Source organism: Peromyscus eremicus, chromosome 7, assembly GCF_949786415.1.
Source record: "Peromyscus eremicus chromosome 7, PerEre_H2_v1, whole genome shotgun sequence".
Classification (NCBI taxonomy): Eukaryota; Metazoa; Chordata; class Mammalia; order Rodentia; family Cricetidae; genus Peromyscus; species Peromyscus eremicus.
Window position 1 is genome coordinate 83,875,178 of NC_081422.1, and position 23,732 is coordinate 83,898,909.

The 23,732-nt window shown below is 39.2% G+C and overlaps 1 protein-coding gene across 2 annotated transcripts in view; it reads right to left on the reverse strand.

The window, feature by feature from the left end:
- Window positions 1–22,972, reverse strand: part of LOC131915263 (uncharacterized) — an 86,422-nt gene extending 63,450 nt beyond the window's left edge. For both annotated transcript variants that reach the window (XM_059268353.1, XM_059268352.1), the window contains exon 1: window positions 22,812–22,972. In XM_059268353.1, the coding sequence (XP_059124336.1) occupies window positions 22,812–22,833 (22 nt within the window). In that variant the 5' untranslated portion in view covers window positions 22,834–22,972. The remainder of the gene's footprint in view (window positions 1–22,811) is intronic.
- Window positions 22,973–23,732: the final 760 nt, after the last annotated feature.

Sequence of the window (23,732 nt, forward strand, 5' to 3'; positions counted from 1 at the left end):
GTCATTTTGTCAAATACAAATTGACTGATATTGTAACTGTAATTCTCAATATTTTTGTTGTATATAATCTTATTATGTTAAAGTTAAAACCTTCCTTTTTAATTTGACAAAAAGGGGAAGATGCTGTGGAATAATCCTTCTGTACACTGTGAAGATTTGTCTCTGTGATTGGTTTAATAAAGAAGATGACTAGCCAACAGCTGAACAGGATAAAGTTAGGCAGGAAAGCAAAATTGAGAATGGTGGGAAGAGGAAGGATGGAGTCAGAGAAGTCACCAGCCAGACACAGAGGGAGCAGGAGATGAACATGCCATGCTAATAAAGGTTCTGTCACATGGCAGAGCATAAATAAGGAATATGGGTTAATTTAATGTAAGAGCTAGTTAGTAATAAGCCTGAGCTATTGGCTGAGCACTTATAAGTGATCTTAATTCTCCATGTTGATTTTTTGGGAGCCGGCAGTAGGGAAGGAAAACTCTGCCTACACAGCCTCACTGGCTAGGGTGGGTCAACACTGTCCCATCTTTCTACCAACCCAAGTCCATGATATTTCTCTCTCTTTCTTTCTCTCTTGAAGAAATACATACACACAAAAAAACAACAAAAATCTGAAACCAAAATAGAGATACTCATCAAATCCTCCAAGAAGACACTGCAGTTCTAAACATTTATGCATCAAACCCAAGGTCATCCACATTCATGAAAGTACTACACCTAGAATCACATACTGACCCTCACACAGCAATAGTAGGTGACTTCCATATACTCTCTTCAATAGACAAGTCATCTAGATAAAAACTAAACAGAGACATGTTGGTGTTAAATAATGCCATAAATCATATGTACCTAGTAGATATCTAGGTAATATTTTCTCCAAACACAAAAGAATATAATTTCTTCTCAGCAGCTCATGGAACTTTCTCCAAAATTGATCATACAACTGTACATGAAGCAAGTCTCAACAGATATAAGAAAATTGAAATAAAACTCTGTATCTTATCTGAACACCACATATTAAACCTAGGTATTAACAATAGCAGAAACAACAGAAAGTGAACAAAGACATGGAAACTGAACAACTATTGATGAAAAGTGAGTCAAGACAGAAATCAAGAAGGAAATTAAAACTTTTTGAAATTAAATGAAAATGAAAACACAGCATGCCCACAGCTATGAGATACAAAGAAGGCATTCTAAGATGCAAGTTCATAACACTAAGTGCTCACATATAATTCAAACAAACAAAACAAAAACAAAGAGATCTCATGTTGGCAACTCAATAGTAAATCTGAAAGCTCTAAGAAAGAAGGAGAAGTGCTGTGAGATATCTCATTACACTGTGTGAAGATATGTCACTGTGATTAGTTTAATAAAAAGCTAAATGGCCAATAGCTAGGCAGGAATTTGGGGGCACAGAGAATGCTAGGAAGAAGGGCAGAGATGTTGAGATATGGGGAATAAGCAAGACATGCAGAAGGAGAAGTAACAGACATGACCCACATAGCAGGACATAGATTAATAGAAATAAGTTCATTTAAGTTATAAGAACTAGTTAGAAACAAGCCTAAGCTATAGGCCAAGATTTCATAATTAATAAGAAATTCTTGTGTCATTACTGGAGAGCTGATGATCCCAATGAAAAATCTGCCTATAAATGGCGTCTAATGTGGGGGCATAAATATCCAAACATAGGGCCTGAGGAAAAAAAAATTCTGGGAAAAGAGCCAGATGTAGCTTCCTAGTCCTGCAGTCTCCCAGGCAGGCTATATCTTGCCAGTGTACAAAGACAAGGCTACTGGTTGCTGCCTGTGGGCTAGAGCCAGTCACCAGCCACTAGAACCATGTGCCAGTACAATGTGCTAAGGTAAGATGCATGCCATGTGATCAGAGAATGTTGCAGATGCTTAGTAAAGCCAGGTCCAAACACAAGAAACCTCTAAACAGGTTACAGTGTGTTTCACAGTGTGCAAAGGCTTAAGAAAAAAAAGAAAAATGATATAGACAGTTATAAAAATAGTAATAAAAAGTCTTTAAAGAGAGAAGTAAAGTTAAAAAATAAAAAAAAGAATAAGCCATGTAGAGATGGAAAATATACAGGGAACCTGGATCCTGTATGGTGCTATATTGACTTTAAATTTTTTGATTGCTGATGAGCAAAGAATAGCTGCTGGGAGACATTGGATTATAAAAACTACTAAATTTAACCAGTCTATATATTTTTAAAATGTCTTAAATTCAAAATGGAAGTAAAGGAATATGTTACTTTGGGAAAGAGGTCATGCTTTGGTTTCCAAAGGAAATAAAAGGCTGTGGATTCATTCAAGGTAATTGGGATCAGATTTGATTGGGGAAAACCTGCTGTGGGATGGTCTGTATGTTAAATGTGTTGCTGATTGGTCAATAAATAAATCACTGATTGGCCAGTGGCCAGGCAGGAAGTATAGGCGGGACTAACAGAGAAGAGAATTGAGAGAACAGGAAGCTGGGTGAGAGAGACACTGCCAGCCGCCATGATGACAAACAGCATGTGAAGATGCCGGTAAGCCACGAGCCATGTGGCAAGGTATAGATTAATGGAAATGGATTAATTTAAGCTGTAAGGACAGTTAGCAAGAAGCCTGCCACGGCCATACAGTTTGTAACCAATATAAGTCTCTATGTTTACTTGGTCGGGTCTGAGGCTGTGGGACTGGCAGGTGATAGAGATTTGTCCTGACTGTGGGCCAGGCAGGAAAACTCTAGCTACAAAAACCCCTGAAAATTCTGGCTACAGACATAAAGAAATAAACCTATAAAAACTACAAGACAGATGATGTATCTTTTACCTACTCAATCATAAAACTGTTGCTGTTGGTTATATTTGCTCTTTTGGGGGGCCTGCTACTCAGCTCCAAAATAAATACACACAGAAATCTGCTGTGGGATGTATGGCAAATGTGTTGCTAATTAATCAATAAAACACTGATTGGCCGTTGGCTAGGCAGGAAGTATAGGCGGGGCAAGAAGGAGAATAAAGCTGGGAAGTGGAAGGCTGAGTCAGAGAGACACTGCCAGCTGCCACGATGAGAAACAGCATGTGAAGATGCCAGTAAGCCATGAGCCATGTGGCAAGGTATAGATTAATGGAAATGGATTAATTTAAGCTGTAAGAACAGTTAGTAAGAAGCCTGCCACGGCCATACAGTTTGAAAGCAACATAAGTCTCTGTGTTTACTTGATTGGGTCTGAGGCTGTGGGACTGGCAGGTGAGAGAGATTTGCCCTGACCGTGGGCCAGGCAAGAAAACTCCAGCTACAGAAATCTAGTCTTAATTATAAATTCCTGGCCTTAGCTTGGTGTAGCTAGAGTTTTCCTGCCTGGCCCACAGTCAGGACAAATCTCTATCACCTGCCAGTCCCACAGCCGCTCAGACCCAACCAAGTAAACACACAGACTTATATTGCTTACAAACTGTATGGCCATGGCAGGCTTCTTTCTAACTGTTCTTACAGCTTAAATTAATCCATTTCCATTAATCTATACCTTGCCACATGGCTCGTGGCTTACCGGCATTTTCACATGCTGTTTGTCATCTTGGCAGCTGGCAGTGTCTCTCTCTCAGCCTTCCACTTCCCAGCTTTATTCTCCTCCTTGTCCCGCCTATACTTCCTGCCTAGCCACTGGCCAATCAGTGATTTATTTATTGACCAATCAGCAACACACTTGACATACAGACCATCCCACAGCAGCTTGGCTTGTTTTTAGCCAGCTTTCCTTAACTTAAATTATCCTGTCTACCTTTTGCCTCTGGGCTTTTACCTTTCTCTTACTTTTGTATATCTTACTTTCATTCTTACTCCATGGCTGGCTGGGTAGATGGGTGGCTGGCCCCTGAAGTCCTCCTATCCTTCTCTGGTACCTTCTTTCTTTTCCTTCCAGATTTCTCCTTATATTTATTCTCTCTGCCTGCCAGCCCTTCCTCTCCTTCCTCTTGCACCACTACTGGCTGCTTAGCTCTTCTCCAGACCATCAGGTACTCTAGATAGGCAAAGCAACACAACTTCACAGGGCCAAACAAATGCAACATAAAAGAATGTAACATATCCCTGCATTATTAAACAAATGTCCCACAGCACAAACTATCTTAAAATAATATTCTACAACATGAAGCAAAAAGTTATCTTTAACTGACTTGTGCACACCACACAGTCCATACTTGTGTTAATGGAGGTATGTAAGTTACCTTTAAAAGTTTATGTATTTTTAGAGCAAAGGGGCCAGACACCAATGAAAACAGATGGTCCAGGTGATCCAGCCTCTCAGAGTGTCTTTGTTGCAGTTTCTTCAGAGTTCTGCATCCAGAACAGCTTCAAGGCTGCTGGCTGAGATAGTCCTACTGTGGGTATTGCTTTGTATGCTGTGAATGTGTTGCTCTGATTTGGTTGATAAATAAAATGCTGATTGGCCAGTAGCCAGGCAGGAAGTATAGGCAGGACAAGCAGAGAGGAGAATTCTGGGAGGAAAAAGGCTGAGTCAGAGATGCTACCAACTGCCACTACCATGAGAAGCAAGATGTAAAGATACTGGTAAGCCACGAGCTATGTGACAAGGTACAGATTTGTAGAAATGGGTTAATTTAAGATGTAAGATCTAGCTAGCAAGAAGCCTGACTCATTAGGCCATACACTTTTAATTAATACAAGCCTCTGTGTGTTTATTTGGGTCTGAGAGGCTGCGGGCCCAGGTGGGACTGGAGAAAACTCCAGCTACATGGTCCAACCTTGCAGATTATTTTAGCCAGCACTTGACCATTGTCCTAATTTTCCTAAGGTCCCCAAAGATGCCAGTGCCCCCAGACAACAGGAAGAAGTTTAGAGAACATGACACCCACATTCCCAAGAGTTGGAGTGGGTAGTTTATGGTAATCCAATGTGTTATGGATGTTTGTCATAATTTAGTGGGGATATAGGAATATAGGATAAAAAGACAACTTTTAACCTCAAATATTTTACATTGGTATGGATTTTGGTATATCAATACAAATTTAAAGTTATTTTTGCTATACTGAAGGTATGCTTATACTCTTTTTTAAGATATTATGTCTATGTACCTCATTTAAAAATGTAATTTAAGTTCTAGCCCTTGAAAACTATTTAGGATAATAAAGAAATACAGGTTAGTAGTTAGTCTTCTATAACAATCAAACTTATAGTTAGGTATATTTTCAAGGTTAATCAGAGACATATTTTAAATATATAGATGGTCTTCAAACACTTCAGAGACCTACAAAATATGGCATTTTAATGTTTTAATAACATAGGGCTTTTCATGACAGTGGGACACATCTGCTACTGGCAGCACCAACCTACTTAGATGATGAGTCATTGAAGAAACTCCCTATGTAGTTTGCTTTCTATGTGGCAAAAGCTAGCCATTTTGGCAAGAAACTGCCTTTGCCTCTACCGTTGTCAGTACACTGTCTAAACTGGACAAGCACGACACACAAAAAGCAACTACTGAATTTTGCCAAGACAGGGTAAGAGAGTCCTTCAAAAATTCCTAATTCATAGAAAAGTCTGACAGATAGACTGTAGGCTAAAGATGGATGACCCAAATGTTATAAAGGCATGTAGGGGCATGTTGAGTGATTGTCCAGGTATCCAGATGTCTGTTGTTTCTACAGGTTTGGAAGTGGCTTGCACTGCACTTCCTGTTTACTCAGGTAATATTATATCCTTCTGAGGTCTTTGATGAAGTTGAAGTCTAGATAGTTATAGTTATACTTTTCCTTAGTTATGAAAGAAAAACATTAAGTACAAAACTTTGGACTCACTAAGATAGGATAAATAATGGAGTATTTTCTTTGAATCTGCTAAATACAAATGGACTGGAGATTGTAAATGTAATCTTTACTTGATAATTGTTCTTATTGTATATAGTTTTACTATATTAGAGTTAAAAAGTCATTTCCTTTTTATTTCCCAAAAAGAGGGAAATGTTGCAAGATATATGATTACACTGTGTGAAGATATGTCACTGTGAATTGTTTAATAAAAAGCTAAATGGCCAATAGCTAGGCAGAATTTGGGGAGCACAGAGGACACTGGGAAGAAGGGCAGAGGTGCTGAGAGAGAGGGAACAAGCAAGACATGCAGGAGGAGAGGTAACAGCTATGAGCCACATGGAAGGATGTAGATTAATAGAAATGGGTTAATTTAAATTATAAGAACTAGTTAGAAACAAGCCTAAGCTATAGGCTGAGTTTTCATAATTAATAAGTCTCTGTGTCATTATTGGGGAGCTGACAGTCTTGATTAAAAAGACGAACAGAAGAAGGAGAAAGAGGAGAAGGAGAAGAGAAGAAGAAGAAGAGGAGGAGGAGGAGGAGGAGGAGGAGGAGGAGGAGAAGAGATAACACCCAAAAGGAGTAGACAGCGAGAAATAATCAACTCATGGCTGAAATCAATGAGATAGAGGCACATGAACACACACACACACACACACACACACACACACACACACACACACACATTTTATACCAGTCAAAACAACCAAGATCATCAATAAAACAAATGAACACATGGCAGCTCATGTTGGTAAGGATGTTCTAGTCTAATTACATTACACAATGGAATTTCATTCAGCTTAAAAAAACACAAAATTCCTTTGTGTAAATGTACCGCATTTTCAATATCCTCTCAATCAGTCAATGGACATATAGACTAGAACAGCAGTGAATGTGGATGAAAAAGTTTCTCTGTAAGAGGATGTAGAGTCCTTTGGGTACATGCTCAAGAGTGGTATATTTAGATCTTCAGGTAGATCTATTCCCAGATTCCTGAGGAACCACCAAACTGATTGCCATTGTGGCTGTACAAATTTGCCCTCCCATCACCAAAGAAAATGTTTTCTCCTTTTCCCCACATCCTTGCCACAAAAAGATCAGTCCAAGTTTTACTGGATTTTTCTCCCCTTTTGTGTTCTAAGAAAAAAAATACATGAAAAACTTCACCCTGGCTCTGGCTCTTCTCCCTGGTCCTTGTTATCTCTGTTGAGAAAATTCTGATGAGACATTTTAGAATATAGTACAGGAGGTAGACAGTCCTTACTACAGAGTAAAGTTTGGTGCTCTCAACAGGGGTAAGTTAACAGTGACCAAAGATACTATTATGTCAATTTATATTTTAAGCAGGCTTTATTCCAAAGCCCCCTGAGGAGTGTTTTCCTCTGTGGGTGATTGACAAGACCATTCGGATTGACTCTTACAGGATGTGCATATGGTATCCCTTGCTCATTATCAGAAGGCCTCTTGCTAAATAGTAATTTTATAAGATTTTTTTTTTGTAGCAGGCTGAATGTTCAGCCACTACAGTAGTAGGGAAGGCATGAATGTAGAGTTAACAAATTCACTCTTTAGCCCAGAACAGGAATAATAGTTTATCAAGTAGACTGCAGAAGGTAAGCAGGCTGGGAAGTAACTACAGTATCACCTAGAGGACAGGGTAGCGGGTGTGAGGCTGGTGTGGGGGATGCCTTTTTTTTTTTTGAGACAGGGTTTCTCTGTGTAGCTTTGCGCCTTTCCTGGAACTCACTCTGTAGCCCAGGCTGGCCTCGAACTCACAGAGATCCGCCTGGCTCTGCCTCCCGAGTGCTGGGATTAAAGGCGTGCGCCACCAACGCCCGGCAAGGGGGATGTCTTCATTTGAGCAAACTACTTTTATAGTAAGGGGGACTTTCCTTGTGTGTGGCTTCCTAGCATGTTTCTTAACATGCAAAAAATGCAGTTCAGATTACCTAGTCTGGGAGGTCAGCATAAATTGCGGTGCACACAATCTTCAATTATACATTCCTGGCCATGTGAATAGGCCCTGTGCAAGTCAGAGTCATACAAATAAGAGCAGTCCTGGTTGATTAAAGTTTGTTTCTGGTTAAAGTGTGGGTCACAGGGCAATAGGCTGCAGCTCTGTGATGCCAAATTGCAGCAATCTGTGGTTAGCAGTTTGAGATTTCAGGACCATGCTTTTGAAGATTCCCTATGGGGATCATATCTTTTTTTTTTTAAATTAAGGTCATTTTCTCCATAACCAGGTATTGGTAGTTACCATGTTTCTCCAGAACCAGGTTTTGACAGTTATCAATTAAAGGTTTTCTTAGAAGTTCAAGATGTCAAGTTATCTTTCAGGGTCAGAGATATGACTCAGGTCCCATTCTTCTTGACCACTGGTTGATTGTAATTGTCATCTTTGGTTTTAAACATTATTAATTATGATATCCTTCAAGCCTACTAATATTGTAGTAGCTATGTAACACTTAGGCCCGAGTAACTCAGCTTTCTGTGCCACTTCACAAAGGCCTTGGATGTTAGAGTGTGGAGAAGGTGCCAATATACGCTGTACTCATTCATCATCATCTAATTGAAAGTTAGTGTACTTACTGCACTGCTGCTAGGTGATGACCACTGAGCTACAGAAAGGCAAGTCTGTATACCAGGAGGTCATACCAGAATGAGCAACAAGCTGTGTGCAGAAGCTATTATAATGCACAGAACAGTAAGCAGTGTGGTCAGTGAAGTCTATAATCAACATGAGGGCTTAGGCCAAGAACTCTGCAAATGCCATCTACTTAACATTGTAAAAAAACTTATTTTTTCCTTTGCCCATAGGTATTGGTTGCAAATAGCTTCTTGATTAGGAGTAGGAACCAAGTCCACTTCCCTCTCTCAGAGTTTTTGAACCTGTCTGGCTTGCCCCTGTGAAGGTCCTATGTGTGCTGCCACAGGCTCTGTGAATTCATACATGCATCAGTCCTGTTACATCTGGAGGACAGTGTTTCCTTGGAGTCATTCATCACCTCTGGAGTCATTTCCACCTCCTCATCTGCATAGGTCCCTGAGCCATGAGGGGCAGACTAGATGAAGACATATCATTTAGGACTGAGTGTTCCAAAATTCCTCTCTCTGCACATTGTCCAATTGTGGGTCTTTTTGTCCTTTCAGACCCCATAGGTTTGTTTGCCTGCATGTGCCATGTAGTGAGTCTGGTTTTAAGTGAAACCATCCTGGAAAGAGTACAGATATTTAAAAATGTGGTCATATGGTTATAAGGACTAGCCACTCGATTAGACTGTCTATGTGTCTATTGGAGCTCAGCCCCTTTGTTCTTGGGGGAACAAACCTGGATTGCCTCAAGAGGCTTTTTATAAGCTTGGGGTGATCAGCATAGCTCTTTAGAATTGGTAACCCACCCAGGTTGTAACAGTGAGGTAGAATAGGTTAAAAGAAGTTCTCTCTAGGCTTCTTCAGCTGTAAAAAAATTCCCCATGTACAGTTCCTATACTTGATGTGTAAGTGTTTCCTACGTTAGGGTCCAAACCATGACTCTGAATCCCACTATGGTCATTCAAATAAGAATGGCCGTGGCTGGAGAAATGGCTCAGCAGTTAAGAGCACTGGCTGCTCTTCCAGAGGTCCTGAGTTCAATTCCCAGCAACCACATGATGGCTCACAACCATCTGTAATGAGATCTGGTGCCCTCTTCTGACCTGCAGTCATACATGCTGTATACATAATAAATAAATCTTTAAAAATAAAAATAAAAATAAAAATAAAAAGAAAGAAAGAAAGAAAGAAAGAAAGAAAGAAAGAAAGAAAGAAAGAAAGAAAGAATGGCTTCCACAGGCTCATATATTTGAACACTTGGTCTACAATTGTTGGAACTTTTTGGGAAGTATTAAGAGGTGTGGCCTTATTGGAGGAGGTGATGTTACTGGGAGCAAATGTTGAGGTTTCAAAAGAATTTTTGCCATTGTGTGTGTGTGTGTGTGTGTGTGTGTGTGTGTATGTCTGTTTATGTGTGTGTTTTCCTCCTACTTGTGGATCAAAATGTGGGTTCTCAGCTACTGCTCCAGTGTCATTCTTGCCTGCCTGTTGCCATGCTTTTTGCCATGATGGTCATGGACTCTAACCTTCTGAAACTTTAAGCCCCAAATTAAATATTTTCTTTTATAAGTTGCCTTGGCCATGATGTTTTATCACAGAAATATAAAAGTAACTAAGACACTTCCTAATCAATTAAAGACACAATTAATAGTAAAAAGCAGAAAAGGAAGATTGATAAATTAACTCTTTTCTTTGCTTCAGCCCCACCGGACCACTTTCCATGAATGTTGCTCTGATTGCTCTGCTGTAGTCCCACTGAACAACACAAGATGGCATCCTAAGAAGGCCTGTTGATGTTGGCTATGGTAGTTCATTGAGAAGAGAAACAAAGAGGTTTATTGACTCCTCCATCAAGACCATGCTCAGGATCCTATCTAGAGATTTAGTTTTAAATAAGTCAAGAGGTATCTATATAGCTCAGCAGTGTTGGTCAAGGTATTCCCTCCCTCCTGACCTCAATTACCATTGTCTGAGCTTCAGTCTCCTGAAAAGCGATATGATATGTTTTAAGTTTCTTTCCAGAAAATAAGTCCTCCTGGCTTCCTCAAGGGTCCTAGCTTGTTGCTTCTCCCAGAATGAGATTCCTGGCATCAATGGTATCAGTGTTCTAATACCAAAAGTATATCTTTACATTATTTCATGCCTGCCAAGATGGTTATAGAAGTAGATGCTTCATGACTTGGAATCACTTCTTTAAGCCCTTGTACTCCCTTCTTCCTGTATAGTTTCCATGTATGGCAGAGTAGAATACACAGAATGAAATGACAGAATTTATCACTCATCATTAATTCTTCTGCATCTAAACTATGATCTACAAAGGGGACTGAGCTCTAAGGATGGAACTTTGCCCTCAGTGGGAAGCTTGGCCAAGTGTTTAGAACTTCTGCTTTATGTCTAACCTCCATGATTAAAAAAATATATGAGAGCTAAAGTGACTTGAGAAATAGGAAGTGGGAAGAAAAGATTCTGGAAACCCCCCAAGACTTTCTAATGGTGGAGACATATGGCTGTTAAAGCTATCTGCAACTAGGGTTGGTTCCTGAGATGTCAAGAATGACAAAGGAAGGGAGTTTCCTTTGGAGCTTACATTTCACTAGATAGATAGATGTCCCCCAAGTGTATTAGAAAGCAAAGGCTTTATAGGTAACCCTACTTGCAAGAGTAAAAACATTCTAAATAAAACAACTTGTTTTCTTCCCTTTGGCTATCAGAACATCAAAACAATGGTCCCCTATAAATTGGAATTCCCTATGGAGTATCATGGCAGGAAGAAATGGCTGAGGCCCTAGTGCCTGTGGGAAATGTTTTCCTGTGAGACATACTTCTCTCTCCTATTTTCCCAAGGCCAATCTTTGGGCATGTGGTTCACAGGGAAGAAAGGCAAATGTTCTAAATATCTTGGATGCAATGGAGGATGGTGCTTTTCATAAGATAAGGAACATTGTGGGAAAAGACAGAAGGGAAGTAAAATTTCATTTGGAGATTTTAAAATCTGAGATGCCTGTATTATACTTAAGTAGAAAAGCCAGGTAGCCAACTGGATTTATGAGTCTAGAGTCTGTGGGAAAGAAATACTAGAGAAACAGTGAGGATAGGAAGCCCTAGAATTGAGCACATTTTGGACCAACCTCACCATTCTACATCTGTTATATCTGCATTGCTGGAATCCAAGAACTTGCTTTGTTGCCTCTCACTTCACTGTTGGCCAGCCACACCTTCCTGGGTATAGTTTTGATGAGTAGGTAGATATAAAGTGCTTCAAAGTGTGAATTCAAAGAAGCAGTGACTTGAGAAAATGAGGGCATAAGGATTAAATGATACAGAAAATTATTGTAACAAATTTGAAAATGTAGTAAAGCTGTAGGAGGTCACAAATCAAGGAAGATTTATTTCTTTTTAACATGAGATGAACTATAAAATGTTTATCTTGCTAATGAAGATGTCTCAGTACTGAGGGTTCAATTCAGTAAATTATGAAAATTACCCAAGTCATGGGCAAAAAAGAAAGGATCCAATGTCTTCACTTTGTGAGCATAGGAATAAGAAGGGAACTCCAAGGGAAGTCCCACATAGGCCATATGGAATTGCAACTCCAGGTACAGCTCAGTCCTATCCACCAATAGAAGAGAGCAGGGTGATTAGAATGGAGGAAACACTGGCAGCTTGCTTACTGAAAACCTAACACATGACATCTGCTTGTCATGATGCTCAATAGTGAGCAGTATTTGTTTTTTTCAGGGTTGTTTCATCTTTCAAGATTTTTCTCAGTAGAGCCAATGCCTATTCCACCAATAGCACTGAGTTTGGACCTGTTATATTTGATTTGAGCTGTTTAGTCAGAAGTGACAAAGAATTTATTGGAAGGACTCTGATACATTCCACTACCTAAATATGGGATGGAACAATTTGAACGTAGGACCTATAGACCTCTAGGGCTCTCCCCAGCAATCTCTTCTCCTTTCTACATACAGACTTCATTCAATTTTTAAAGATTTTTAATTTATTTTTATTTGTATGAATGGTTTCCCTGCATATATACATATATATATATATATATATATGTGTGTGTGTGTGTGTGTGTGTGTGTGTGTGTGTACTGTGCGTGTGTGCCTTGTACCTGTGATGGCCAGAAGATGGTGTCATATCCTACAGAATGAAGTTAAGGATGGCTGTAAGCCACCATGTGTGTACTGGGAACAAAAACAAGGTCCTCTTCAAGAATAGAAAGTGCTCTTGACCACTGAGCCATCTCCCCAGCTCTGGACTTCTTTCACTTTTACCAGCTTTACAAATTGAGAAACACAGGCACTAACAGGTCTTGATTACTACTTTAGTACTTATATGATGAAGAAGACTGAATTATCTGGGGTTTTTTTTTTTAGTATACTTTATGTCAGGACAACAAAACTGATGTTGGACAACATAGAAGAAAATGTTATTTGACTCATGATTCTAGTAGCTAGAAAGTCTACATAGTATGGTGCTTTCTGATATCCTAGGAAGAGTCCTCTGACTGTGTTGCAATCAGAGAAAATCAGAAAGGGTAACAGACATGTGCAAAAGGTATATGAGTTAAGGGCAGGCATGTCTATTTCTAACTACATGATCCAACACGAATTAACGCCTGACAGATCCAGCCCAATCTATGTATATAGTATTAATCCATTCCTGAGTGGAGTCTGCCATGTTCTAATTTGTTTGGGGATATTTAATCACACTGTGAACCCCAGAGTTTGCATTGTGTTGATTAAATAAAATTAACCTTGGGTCGGGAGGCTGAGTTAGCAATTAGTTGACAGAAAGTAATCATAGAGCATCGGAGGGCATCCAGGAGAGATAGAGAGACACAGGAACTAGTAGGGTTAGATTTGTAGTGGCACAGGTGGAATGGTGTTTATTTCAAGCCATGAAAGTAAATTACTGACAAATAAGAGTTTTACATCACAAAGACATATTTTTAAATAGACAGAAAAAAATTAAGAATTTCAAAATAAGCACACACCAAGGCAGTTCATAACCACCAACCTTATCTCTGTAGTTGGTACTTAGAGGAATGCTATAAAAAGAAGAGAAAGGAAGACAGCCTCAAATTCAAGAGCACAGGAAACACATTTTATGGGAGAAATGCCTAAACAAAGAAGAGCTAAGAAAGAGTTCATCATGTCCAGAACAATTAACCAGAAAACCCCTAACACAATGATTGGAGAGAAAAATCAAACAATAAACAGCTAACAAAATTATTGGACTCAGTGAGTATAGCTGAGTAATAACCTTAAATACAAGTGGATTCAATTTACCAATGAAAAGAAAAGACTGGATACCTGAGTTAAAAACAATTAGATTCAACTTTTTGTTATCTCTAAGAAGCATACCTTACTAATAAAGACAGCCACAGACTAATAACCAATGATGGGAAAAAATCAAACAAATGGAAATGTATGAATCTGACATAAGTACTATTCTACCAAATGAAGTAGATTCAAATCAAAAATAGAAAGGATAAAGAAAACTACATCACACTAAAAAAATGGAACAATTATTAAGAAAATATGGCAATGTAAAAATATATGCATTAAATATCGGTATCCCCAATTTCACAAAACAAAGTCCAAGGGACATAAAAGGTCAGGAGGATCCTGATATAATAATATTTGGTAATTTCAATACTCCACTCTCATTTCAAGAGAAGTCATCCAAATTAAAAGTTAAAAAAAAAGTTAGACTATATTGCAAAATAAATTTACACAACAGATGTATACGGAACATTTCATCCAACAGAAACTGTATGAACACCTTTCTTAGGGGCCTATCAACCTTCTCTAACACAGACCACAAATCCAATCTAGGCAAATACAAAATTACCAAAATAATATCTTGTATCTTACCAGACTATAGTGCAAAAAAAGGAAAACCTGTAATTCAGTAGCAAGGACAACTACAGAAAAATGACACCAATACACAGAAACTGAACAGTACATTCTTGAATGACCAGCAGGGTTGTTGAAGAAATTAAAAAAAACAACCCTAGAACCAAATGAAAATGAAAACACATTATATCAAAACTTTTGGGATATAACTAAGGTAGTTTTTTGAGGGAAAAAATATAGTTTTGAGTACTTTTAAAAACCAAAACAATCTAGAGTAAATAACTTAAGGATGTACCTCAAGGTCCTAGAAAACAAGAACAGTCCAAACTCTAAAGCAGTAGATGGCAATAAACTATGAAGATCAAGGTAGAATATAGGGAAACAGAGATTAAAAGAATACTATATAGAACCAAAAAAAAATTGACAAATCCCTGCCCAATTTGTCAAAAGAGAGAAAAGACCCAAACTGAAAAATTATAGAAAAAAATAGGTAAAATACAAAGAATCATTAAAGGGTACATTGACAACTTATATACTTCCCCAAACTGAGGAATATAGAAGAAATGGATAAATTTACACACAAATTATCTAGCAAAATCCAAACACGAAGTTATAAAGAACTTAAACAGAACCATAATAATAACTGTGAATCAATTTCTCAGATGAATATTGATCCAAGTTGTGGCAATATTTTAATTGTGCTGAAATGTGATTTTATTTATATGTTAATAAATAAAGTTTGCCTGGAGATCAGAGGTCATTAGCAAGCCAGGAATAGAAGTCAGGTGGTGGTAGGCCACACCCTTAATCCCGATCACATAGCAGGCAGAGTCTCTGTGTGGTCAAGGACACAGCCAAGCATGGTGACCCTTGAGTGTTTAATCCCAGAACCAACCAGAGACCAGAATGTCTGTATAGACAGGCAGTGATGAGGAAGTCATGTGGCTGGGCTTAGAGGCAATGAGAAGGCAGAATAGAAAAGCAATAAAACTCAAGACACACAGGAAGAAAGTCTCTCTCTCAGGGGAAGGATGGCAGCGAGTGGTAAGATAAGGTGGTCTTGGCTCTTTGCTAGTGCTTGGATCTCTTGGGCTTTTAACTCTATATTTGGCTCTGTATTTCTTATTTAATAAGACCATTTAGAATTTCCTCTACACCAAGTAGTCCTCTACACCAAGTAGTCTCAATAAAATTCTTATAAGCTGAGGTGAAGAACATAATAAGAACATAATAAGAAAATCAAGTTGGTTTCACACCAGGGAGGTATAAAAGTTTCAACATCTGTAAATAAGTGTAATTCAGAACATAAGTAGGCTTAGAGATAGAAACCACATTATCATATTAATCAATGAAAAAAAAAGGTCTTGGATAAAGTCCACCATTCCTTCATCATAAAACCTCAAAGAAACTCAGAAGAAAAGATCATCTCAAGATAATAAAGGCAGTGTACAACAAGTATTAGTGTTATACTAATTGGGGGAAACTGGGAGCATTTCCTTTGAAATCTACAATGAAAACAGGATGCACACACCTTCCATTGTTATTAAATACAAAGTCTTAGCTAGAGCATTTAAGATAAGAGAATTGGAGAAAGAGGATACAAACAGAAAAAAAAAAAAGGTGGATTACTGCTATTTGTAGACAGCACAACCTTATACTTAATAGACCCTCATAATTCTACCAGCAAATTATAAGCTCTTTCAGCAGAGTAGCGGGATATAAAAATTAAAACACAAAAATAGTATCCTTTGTATTTATCAATAGTAAATTCATTGGAAATGAAGTTAGAGTGAAATCCCATTTATAATAGCTTTTTAAAAAATAGTTGGGAATAGGTCTAACCATGAAAGTAAAAGACCTACAATGAAAATTTATGAAACTAAAGAAAGAAATTGAAGAAAACACTAGAAAATGGAATGACCTCCTGTTCTTTTGGGTAGGCAAAATTATATATATATATCAAAGCAATGTACATATTCAAATCAATTTCTGTCAAAACGACAATGACATTCTTCACATAAGAAAAGACAATCTTAAATCTCATATGGAAGCACAATACTCCTAATAACAAATGTAATTCTTAGCAGAAAGAATAACACAGGATATGTCACAATATCCAATCTCAAATTGTATTACATAGTTATTGGAACAAAAACAGCATAGTGCTGTCATTAAACCAGATATGCAGATTAATGGGCTAGAATAGATGATCTAGTAATAAAGCCTTATAATCACAGTCATATTGTTTTGGAAAAGCTGTCCAAAATATAAATTGGAGACAAAATAGCCTCCTTTACAAATGGTTCTGAGGGAATGATTTTCATGTAAAAGAACACAACTAGATCTCTATTTCTCATCCTCCACAGAATCAATTCAAAATGGATCAAAGATATTAAAGTGAAACTTTGCAATTGAACAATCTAATTAAAAATGGTCTACAGAACTAAACAGAGAATTCTCAACAAAAGACTCTCAAATGGGTGAAAGACATTTAAGGAATTGCTCAACATCTTTAGTCATTAGGGAAATGCAAATTAAAATGACCCTGAGATACCATCTTATGCCTGTCAGAGGGCTAAGATCAAAAACACTGAAGACAACTTATGTTGAAGAGGATATGGAGCAAGGGGAACATTTGTCTACTGTTGGTGGGAATGCAAACTTGTACAGCCACTTTGGAAATTAGTGTGGCAGTTTCTCAGAAAATTGGGAATCAATCCCCCAGCTATACCACTCTTGGGCATATACCCAAGGAATGCTCAATCATATCACAAGGACACATGCTCAACTATGTTCATAACAGCATTATTTGTAATAGCCAGAACCTGGAAACAACCTAGATGCCCCTCAACTGAAGAATGGGTTAAGAAAATGTGGCACATACATACAATGGAGTACTATGCAGCAGTAAAAAACAATGCTATCATGAAATTTGCAGGCAAATTGGTGGAACTAGGAAGTATCATCCTGAGTGAGGTAACCCAGACTCAGAAGGACAAACATGATATATACTCACTCATAAGTGGATACTATATGTAAAGCAAAGAAAAACTAGACTACAACCCACAGCTCCAGAGAAGCTAGCTAACAAGGAAGACCCCAAGAAAAACACATAGATAGCCCAGTGAAGGAGAAATAGATGAGATCTCTGTGAGCAAACTGGGAGTGGGGGGGCAGTAATGGATGGCCAAGAATGGGGGATGAGAACATAAGAAAACAGGAGGTTCAAGCTGGAACAGGGACAGAGTGGGTGACCAAGGAAAGAGATACCATGATAAATGAAGACATCACGGGAATAGGAAGAAACAGGGTGCTAGGGAAGTTCCCAGGAATCCACAAGGATGACCCCACCTTAGACTACTAGCAATAGTCAAGAGAGTGCCTGAATCTGTCTACTCTGGTAACCAGATTAGTGAATACCCTAATTGTCACCATAGAGCCTTTATCCAGTTACTGATGGAAGCAGTTGCAGAGATCCATGGCTGGGCACCAGGCTGAGCTCCAGGAATCCAATCAATGAGAGAGAGGAGGGATTCTATAAGAAAGGGTCATCAAGATCATGATGGGAAAATTTAAAGAGATGATCAGCCACACTAGTGGAAACCCATGAACCGTGAACCAGCAGCTGTGGAGCCCCCATGGGACTTGATTAGGCCCTCTGGATATGTGAGACAGTCATTTAGCTTGAACTGTTTGGGGGGTCCCCAGGCAGGGGGATCAGGATCCATCCCTGGTGCATAAGTGGGCTTTTTAGAGCCCACTGCCTAAGGTGTGACACCTTGCACAGCCTTGGTGCAGGGGGTAGGGGCTTGGACCTGCCTCAACTGAATGTGCCAGGCTCTGCTGACTTCCCATGGGAGATCTTGACTTGAATGAAGTGGAAATGGGGGGAGGGTTGGGGGGAGGTTGGGGAATTGGAGAGGGGGATCTGTGGTTGGTATGTAAAATGAATAGAAAATTTCTTAATAATAATAATAATAATAATATAATAAAAGAAACTTTGCAACTGTTACAAAAAATCTAAGAAAAACACCTGAAGATACAGGCATAGGCAAGCATTTTTCGAAAAGGACTCTAATATATCAGAAATAGTTCTAAGAATGGATGAATGAGAGATTACATAAAATGAAAACATCTTTGGCACAGCAAAGGAAACAACATTAGAATGAAGTGTCAGCCTACTGAACGGAAAAAAAAATCTGCCTATTATTCATAAGACAAGTCATTAATTTCTGGGATATTTATAAAAAACTGCAAAAAATGGAACAGATAAAAACAAAGCACCTAAACCAGTAAATGGGCCAATGAACTAAATAGACTATTCTCAAGTGAAGAAATACAAATGGGCAATAAATACTTGGAAAAGTGTTCCAAGTCATCAAGGAGACACAACACTACTTTGAAATTCCATTTCAACCCAGTCAGATGACCCTGATCATGGAAACAAATGACATCAAATGCAGGAAAGGGGAATGTGGGAGGAGAACCCTTATTTGTTGCTGGTGGGAAACCAAACCTGTGCAGCCACTATGGACATAAGTATGGAGGCGCCTCAAAAAAATAAAAATTGAATGACCATTTCAATCTCCTATGTCACTCTTATGTACATATTTGAAAGATGCCAAGTTAACAGACAGAAATACCTTACCTATACATTCACATTTATTGCTGTACTATTTATAATTGCCTGAAATAGAACCAGCCTAGATATCCATCAACAAAAAATGGATAAAGGGAACATGATACATATTCACAGTAGAATTTTATGATCCTGTAAATAAAACTGAAATCATTAAGAGAAATAAGTTGAACTCAGCCTAATATCACACTTTCTTTCATATGCAGGACTTACATAAATTTGTTTCTCATGACATCAATTTCCCTAGGACCCAACTGCTGTGGGAGGATCCTTCTGTATGCTGAATGTATGCTGCTCTCATTGATTGATAATAAAAGCTGATTTGGCCTATAGCCAGGCAGAATAAGGCTGAGCAGGAAAGCAAAATAGAGATACAGGGAGAAGGAAGGAGGAGTCGGCCGACTCGATTCAGTCACCCGAGGAACAAGATGTCAGAGAACCAGTAAGTCACAGGCTACATGGCAATGCATAGATTAATAGAAATGGGTTAATCTAAATGTAAGATCTAGTTAGTAATAAGCCTGAACTATGGGCCAAACATTCTGTAATTAATATTAAGCCTCCTAGTAATTATTTAAAAGCAGCTGTGGGACAGGGCAGGACAGAGGAAAGCTTCTGTTTACCAGAAATCAAGTCCAACTAGCAGTCCTAAAATATAGAGTTTACCATGATCCTGTCCTATTTTAAACCTTTCAAATGTCCCTCTTATTTTCAGCTTACAACCCAGTACTCAAAGCTCATAACCTGGTACTCAAGGCTACTGTGATCTGGATTCCCCTCTCTTAAGGCATCCATCCATACACTAGAGTCCACACTTTAGTTCACCATAAAGCACACTCATTAAAGTACACTTATACACTTCACAATGCTGCAGTTTCTGACTGGTGACATCTTGTTTATCTATAAAAGCCAACTTCTATGCCAGTCTTCTCAGAAAAGACCCTTTTTCCTCCCTCTTGGTCTTTTGTATTATTTTGTACTGTGACACTCTGCAGTTCAATTTTTTTTGTTGGTTCACACTCTGAGGACTGTGTTAATAACTCAAGACTCCCTGTTCAGATTCCTGGAGCCCAGTTCAGGGCCTGGCATGTGGCCTATACTCAGTAGAGAGCAATTGGCTTGGTGCATGGCTGTCAGTTCCCTGTACTTTGTTTCTCTGTGAATGTGTGGACCTTGACACTTGTAGAAAATTGCCCTGGAGAGACCCAGTTTCACTTGCTGTCACCAAGTACTTCTGCTTCTTTGGTAATGTGTGCTTTTTGCCATTTCATTCTGGGCAGTAAAAATCCCAAGGCCCTCTACCACAATGACTTAAAGGTCCTATTTAAACAGGCCTTCCCCTTGTACTTCCCCTGAGATGATATTTGAAGGAAAAGAACATTTTCCTTTTGCTTTGCTGAGCAAAACTTAATAGAAAGCTAATATAGTTTGGATACAATATCAACCTCAGTTTATATCAGGACATACATGAAATACTCAACAATACTACTGAACCCAGTGAACATTTATTATGTGTTTTCTATGTATCAGTCCCTAAGCCAGGCTTTCCAAAGAAATCAAAGGTGAGATAGTACTACTAGATAGCTATAAGCCTGTAGCTCAGCTTAAAGCATATAGTAGCTGCAGCATAAGACACAGCATGACACTCACTATCTGCATACCTACTTCCATCCAGCACACATAAAGAGGTTTGTTGCAGGATATTTGATTGCACTGTGAACCCAAGACTATGTAATAAAATCAACCTTGGGTCAGGAGGCAGAGCCAGCAACTAGTTGACAGGAATTAGACATAGAGAGTATGAAGGAGCCAGGAAGATGGATAGAGAGATAGACAAGAAGTAGTAGGGAAACTTGGAGTATTGGCAGTCTTTTGGGTTTGGGACAGCTGGAGAGATACTCTTGCTGGGTTGTCAGCCGAAGAGGAAGGTCAGTCAGTTGGTTGCTTTTAGGCTTCTCTGAGCTAGCAGGTTTTCACCCCATCATCTGACTCCCAAGTCTTTATTGGTAAATAGAATGATACAGACTTAGCTAAAACCTACATTTGGTGGCAATGGCAAGAACTGGTGACAGCTGGATGGGAAGTCCCACCAGCCACAGCCTGAGTAGAGGAGCTAGAGGAGCACTGACTGCAGAGCTGCAGACAGCAGCTAAAATAGCCCTAGATTTAGATGCAGCTGCTAAGCCGACAGTAAAACAACAGAGTTTTCCTGACTGTATCTGTAAAGATAACCTCTCCCCTGGCTTCCCATTCCTTGCTTCACTTCCCCCATCCTTTCCCCTTTCATTTCCTTGTGCCTCTGTATCCTTAGATAACATTCCACACCAGGTTGCACGATGCTTCTCTGCTTTCTCAGGTATCAATCCACTGACTGAGTTCACAACTAGTTGGGTCTCTCCAGAACTCTCTTGAACCTTCCTCTGGAACATAGGAAGAAAATTAAGGGAACTCGTGCTTCCATTTGTGCTCATAGAATAGCCTGGAGCTCAGTCTCCATAGTGAGAAATGCACTCCTACCACGAACCTTGTCACTCTGAGCCTCTAGTGGTTTTGTTTTTTTTTTTTTAGACCAAACCAACCAAACAAAAACAAAAACAAAAACAAAAACAAAAACAAAAAATAACCCAGGGAACTGAGGAGATGGGTTTGTCTCCAGTGGATTTTTCTGACCATGAAGGCCTGATCCCACAGGACTGAAGGAGGTCATGAAAGACACACAGGTGAATTCTTATGCTTATTTCTCTCATTCTTTTGTGCTTCAACTGTGTTATTAGTGTGTCAGGTCCAAGAGAAACTGGGGACAAATGGCTAACAGTGGTACCCATTAACGTACCAAAGAACATGCTGGCCTCTAGGCTCTCTCAGCATTGCAAGTATCTGTTATAATCCATGACTCCTCTCAGCTCTTCTCACCCCAACCCCTACCCTAAACTTCTCCAGCCTACGGTCTTCCCTTTCTCCAGCTTCTCATCTCTATAGAACCTTGCCATTTTGGACATGTGCCCTCTTTTTGTTGTCTTGGTTGTCTCTCCTTTTTTTTTTTTTTTTTTTCAGATTGATTGATTGATTGATTCTTTGTGAGACAGGGTTTCTCTGTATAGTTTTGGTACCTGTTCTGGATCTTGCTCTGTAGACCAGGCTGGCCTCAAACTCACAGAGATCCACCTGGCTCTCCCTCCTAAGTGCTGGGATTAAAGGCATGCACCACCACTGCCTGGCCAGATTTATTTATTTATTATTATGTATACAGTGTTCTACCTGCATATATGCCTGCAGGCCAGAAGAGGGCACCAGATCTCATTAAAGATGGTTGTGAGTCACCATGTGGTTGCTGGGAATTGAACTCAGGACTTCTGGAAGGGTAGCCAGTGCTCTTAACCACTGAGCCATCTCTCCAGCCCCTGCCTTGGTTCTCTTCTCTCTTGGTTCTTGGTCCTCTCTCTTGGCCCTCTCTTGTCTTTGCTCTCTCTTCTCTTCCTCTCTTGCTCCCCTTCCCCCCATGGCCCAGTTCAGTTTACTGGTCTTGTTTAGTCTACTACTTTCTCTCCCTGCTCTGGACTCTTCCAGATACCTCTGACCATTCTCTTCCTCATATATACAATAAAAAAAAAAAAAAAAAAAAAAAACTTTTCCTCAATTATACCTTGGAGAGATCGTCTCCTCGTTTTGTATACATAAAGACCATCTTTCTCTACAGAGAATTTGCCTTGGTCAGGGCTTCAGAATAGGGAAGTAGTTATGCTAAATTCAGAAGAGTGAAAGAGCCAAGCAGAGTCAGAACTCCCCCATGTCACTTCCGAGGAAGCAACAAAAAGCCCAGCAAATTTTCAGGTTCCTCCTTTGGGGAAAGAGAAGTTGACCTCAATAGTTTCTTTTGAAACTTACTTACCTTGTCCTGCAGCTTGCATCATCCTGGATACTCATTAGCTGGGATAGTTTTGGAGTTCTGTACTCTTGTTTCCTATCGCAACTATTCCTTCTATTGGTCAGAACAGAAGAGTTCCAATTGTTTTAAGTCATTTCAGCCAAATCCTAGACATTAAGGAACAAATACCAGTTAGCCCTATTAGGTCCTGACAAATGTCAGGGTCATGAGAAACATACATACATACCTACACACACACACACACACACACACACACACACACACACACACACACACACAAACACAGACAACTACCTGATTACTATTTTAAACCTTGGGTATTGAGAGGGTGGCTTATTATAAGCACAGATAATTGGACATAGGAGTACTTTTACAAGTTCAATGAAAATACACAAGGATGTACACACTAATTAATAACCAAAACATTGACAGCAAAAAAATTGTACAAAAGGATGAAGTTCTTAATTCATTATTAAGATGACACATATTCTTGTTGTTCTCATGGCAGTCACTAGTAGTTCATTCAGTCCTGGCTGGGCTATCAAGCTTTTTCAAAAGAATCTTCTGGATAAAATAAGCACAAAGAAAGGCTTGGTCAGGCCATAGATGTTTTTCTTTCGTATTTGTGTTGCTGGGGATTAAACTCAGGCAAGCTGCTAACCAGCTGCCCTACAGCTATGATAAATGCCAGACCCTGATCAAAGGACTTTTTAAATATGGAAATATTGGCAAATCTTTTTCCAACCATCTCTCTTTCCAATCAGCCTGCCACAATTCACAATAGATAAAGTTCAGAGCTTCAGAACCATGGCACTGCCTCAAGACTATGACCATCTTAGTTTGTAATTCGGGAAATACCTCTATTTTTGAATCTACTAGAGTGACCTCTTCTAATCACTCCATTCAACAGATCCTTGGACTATG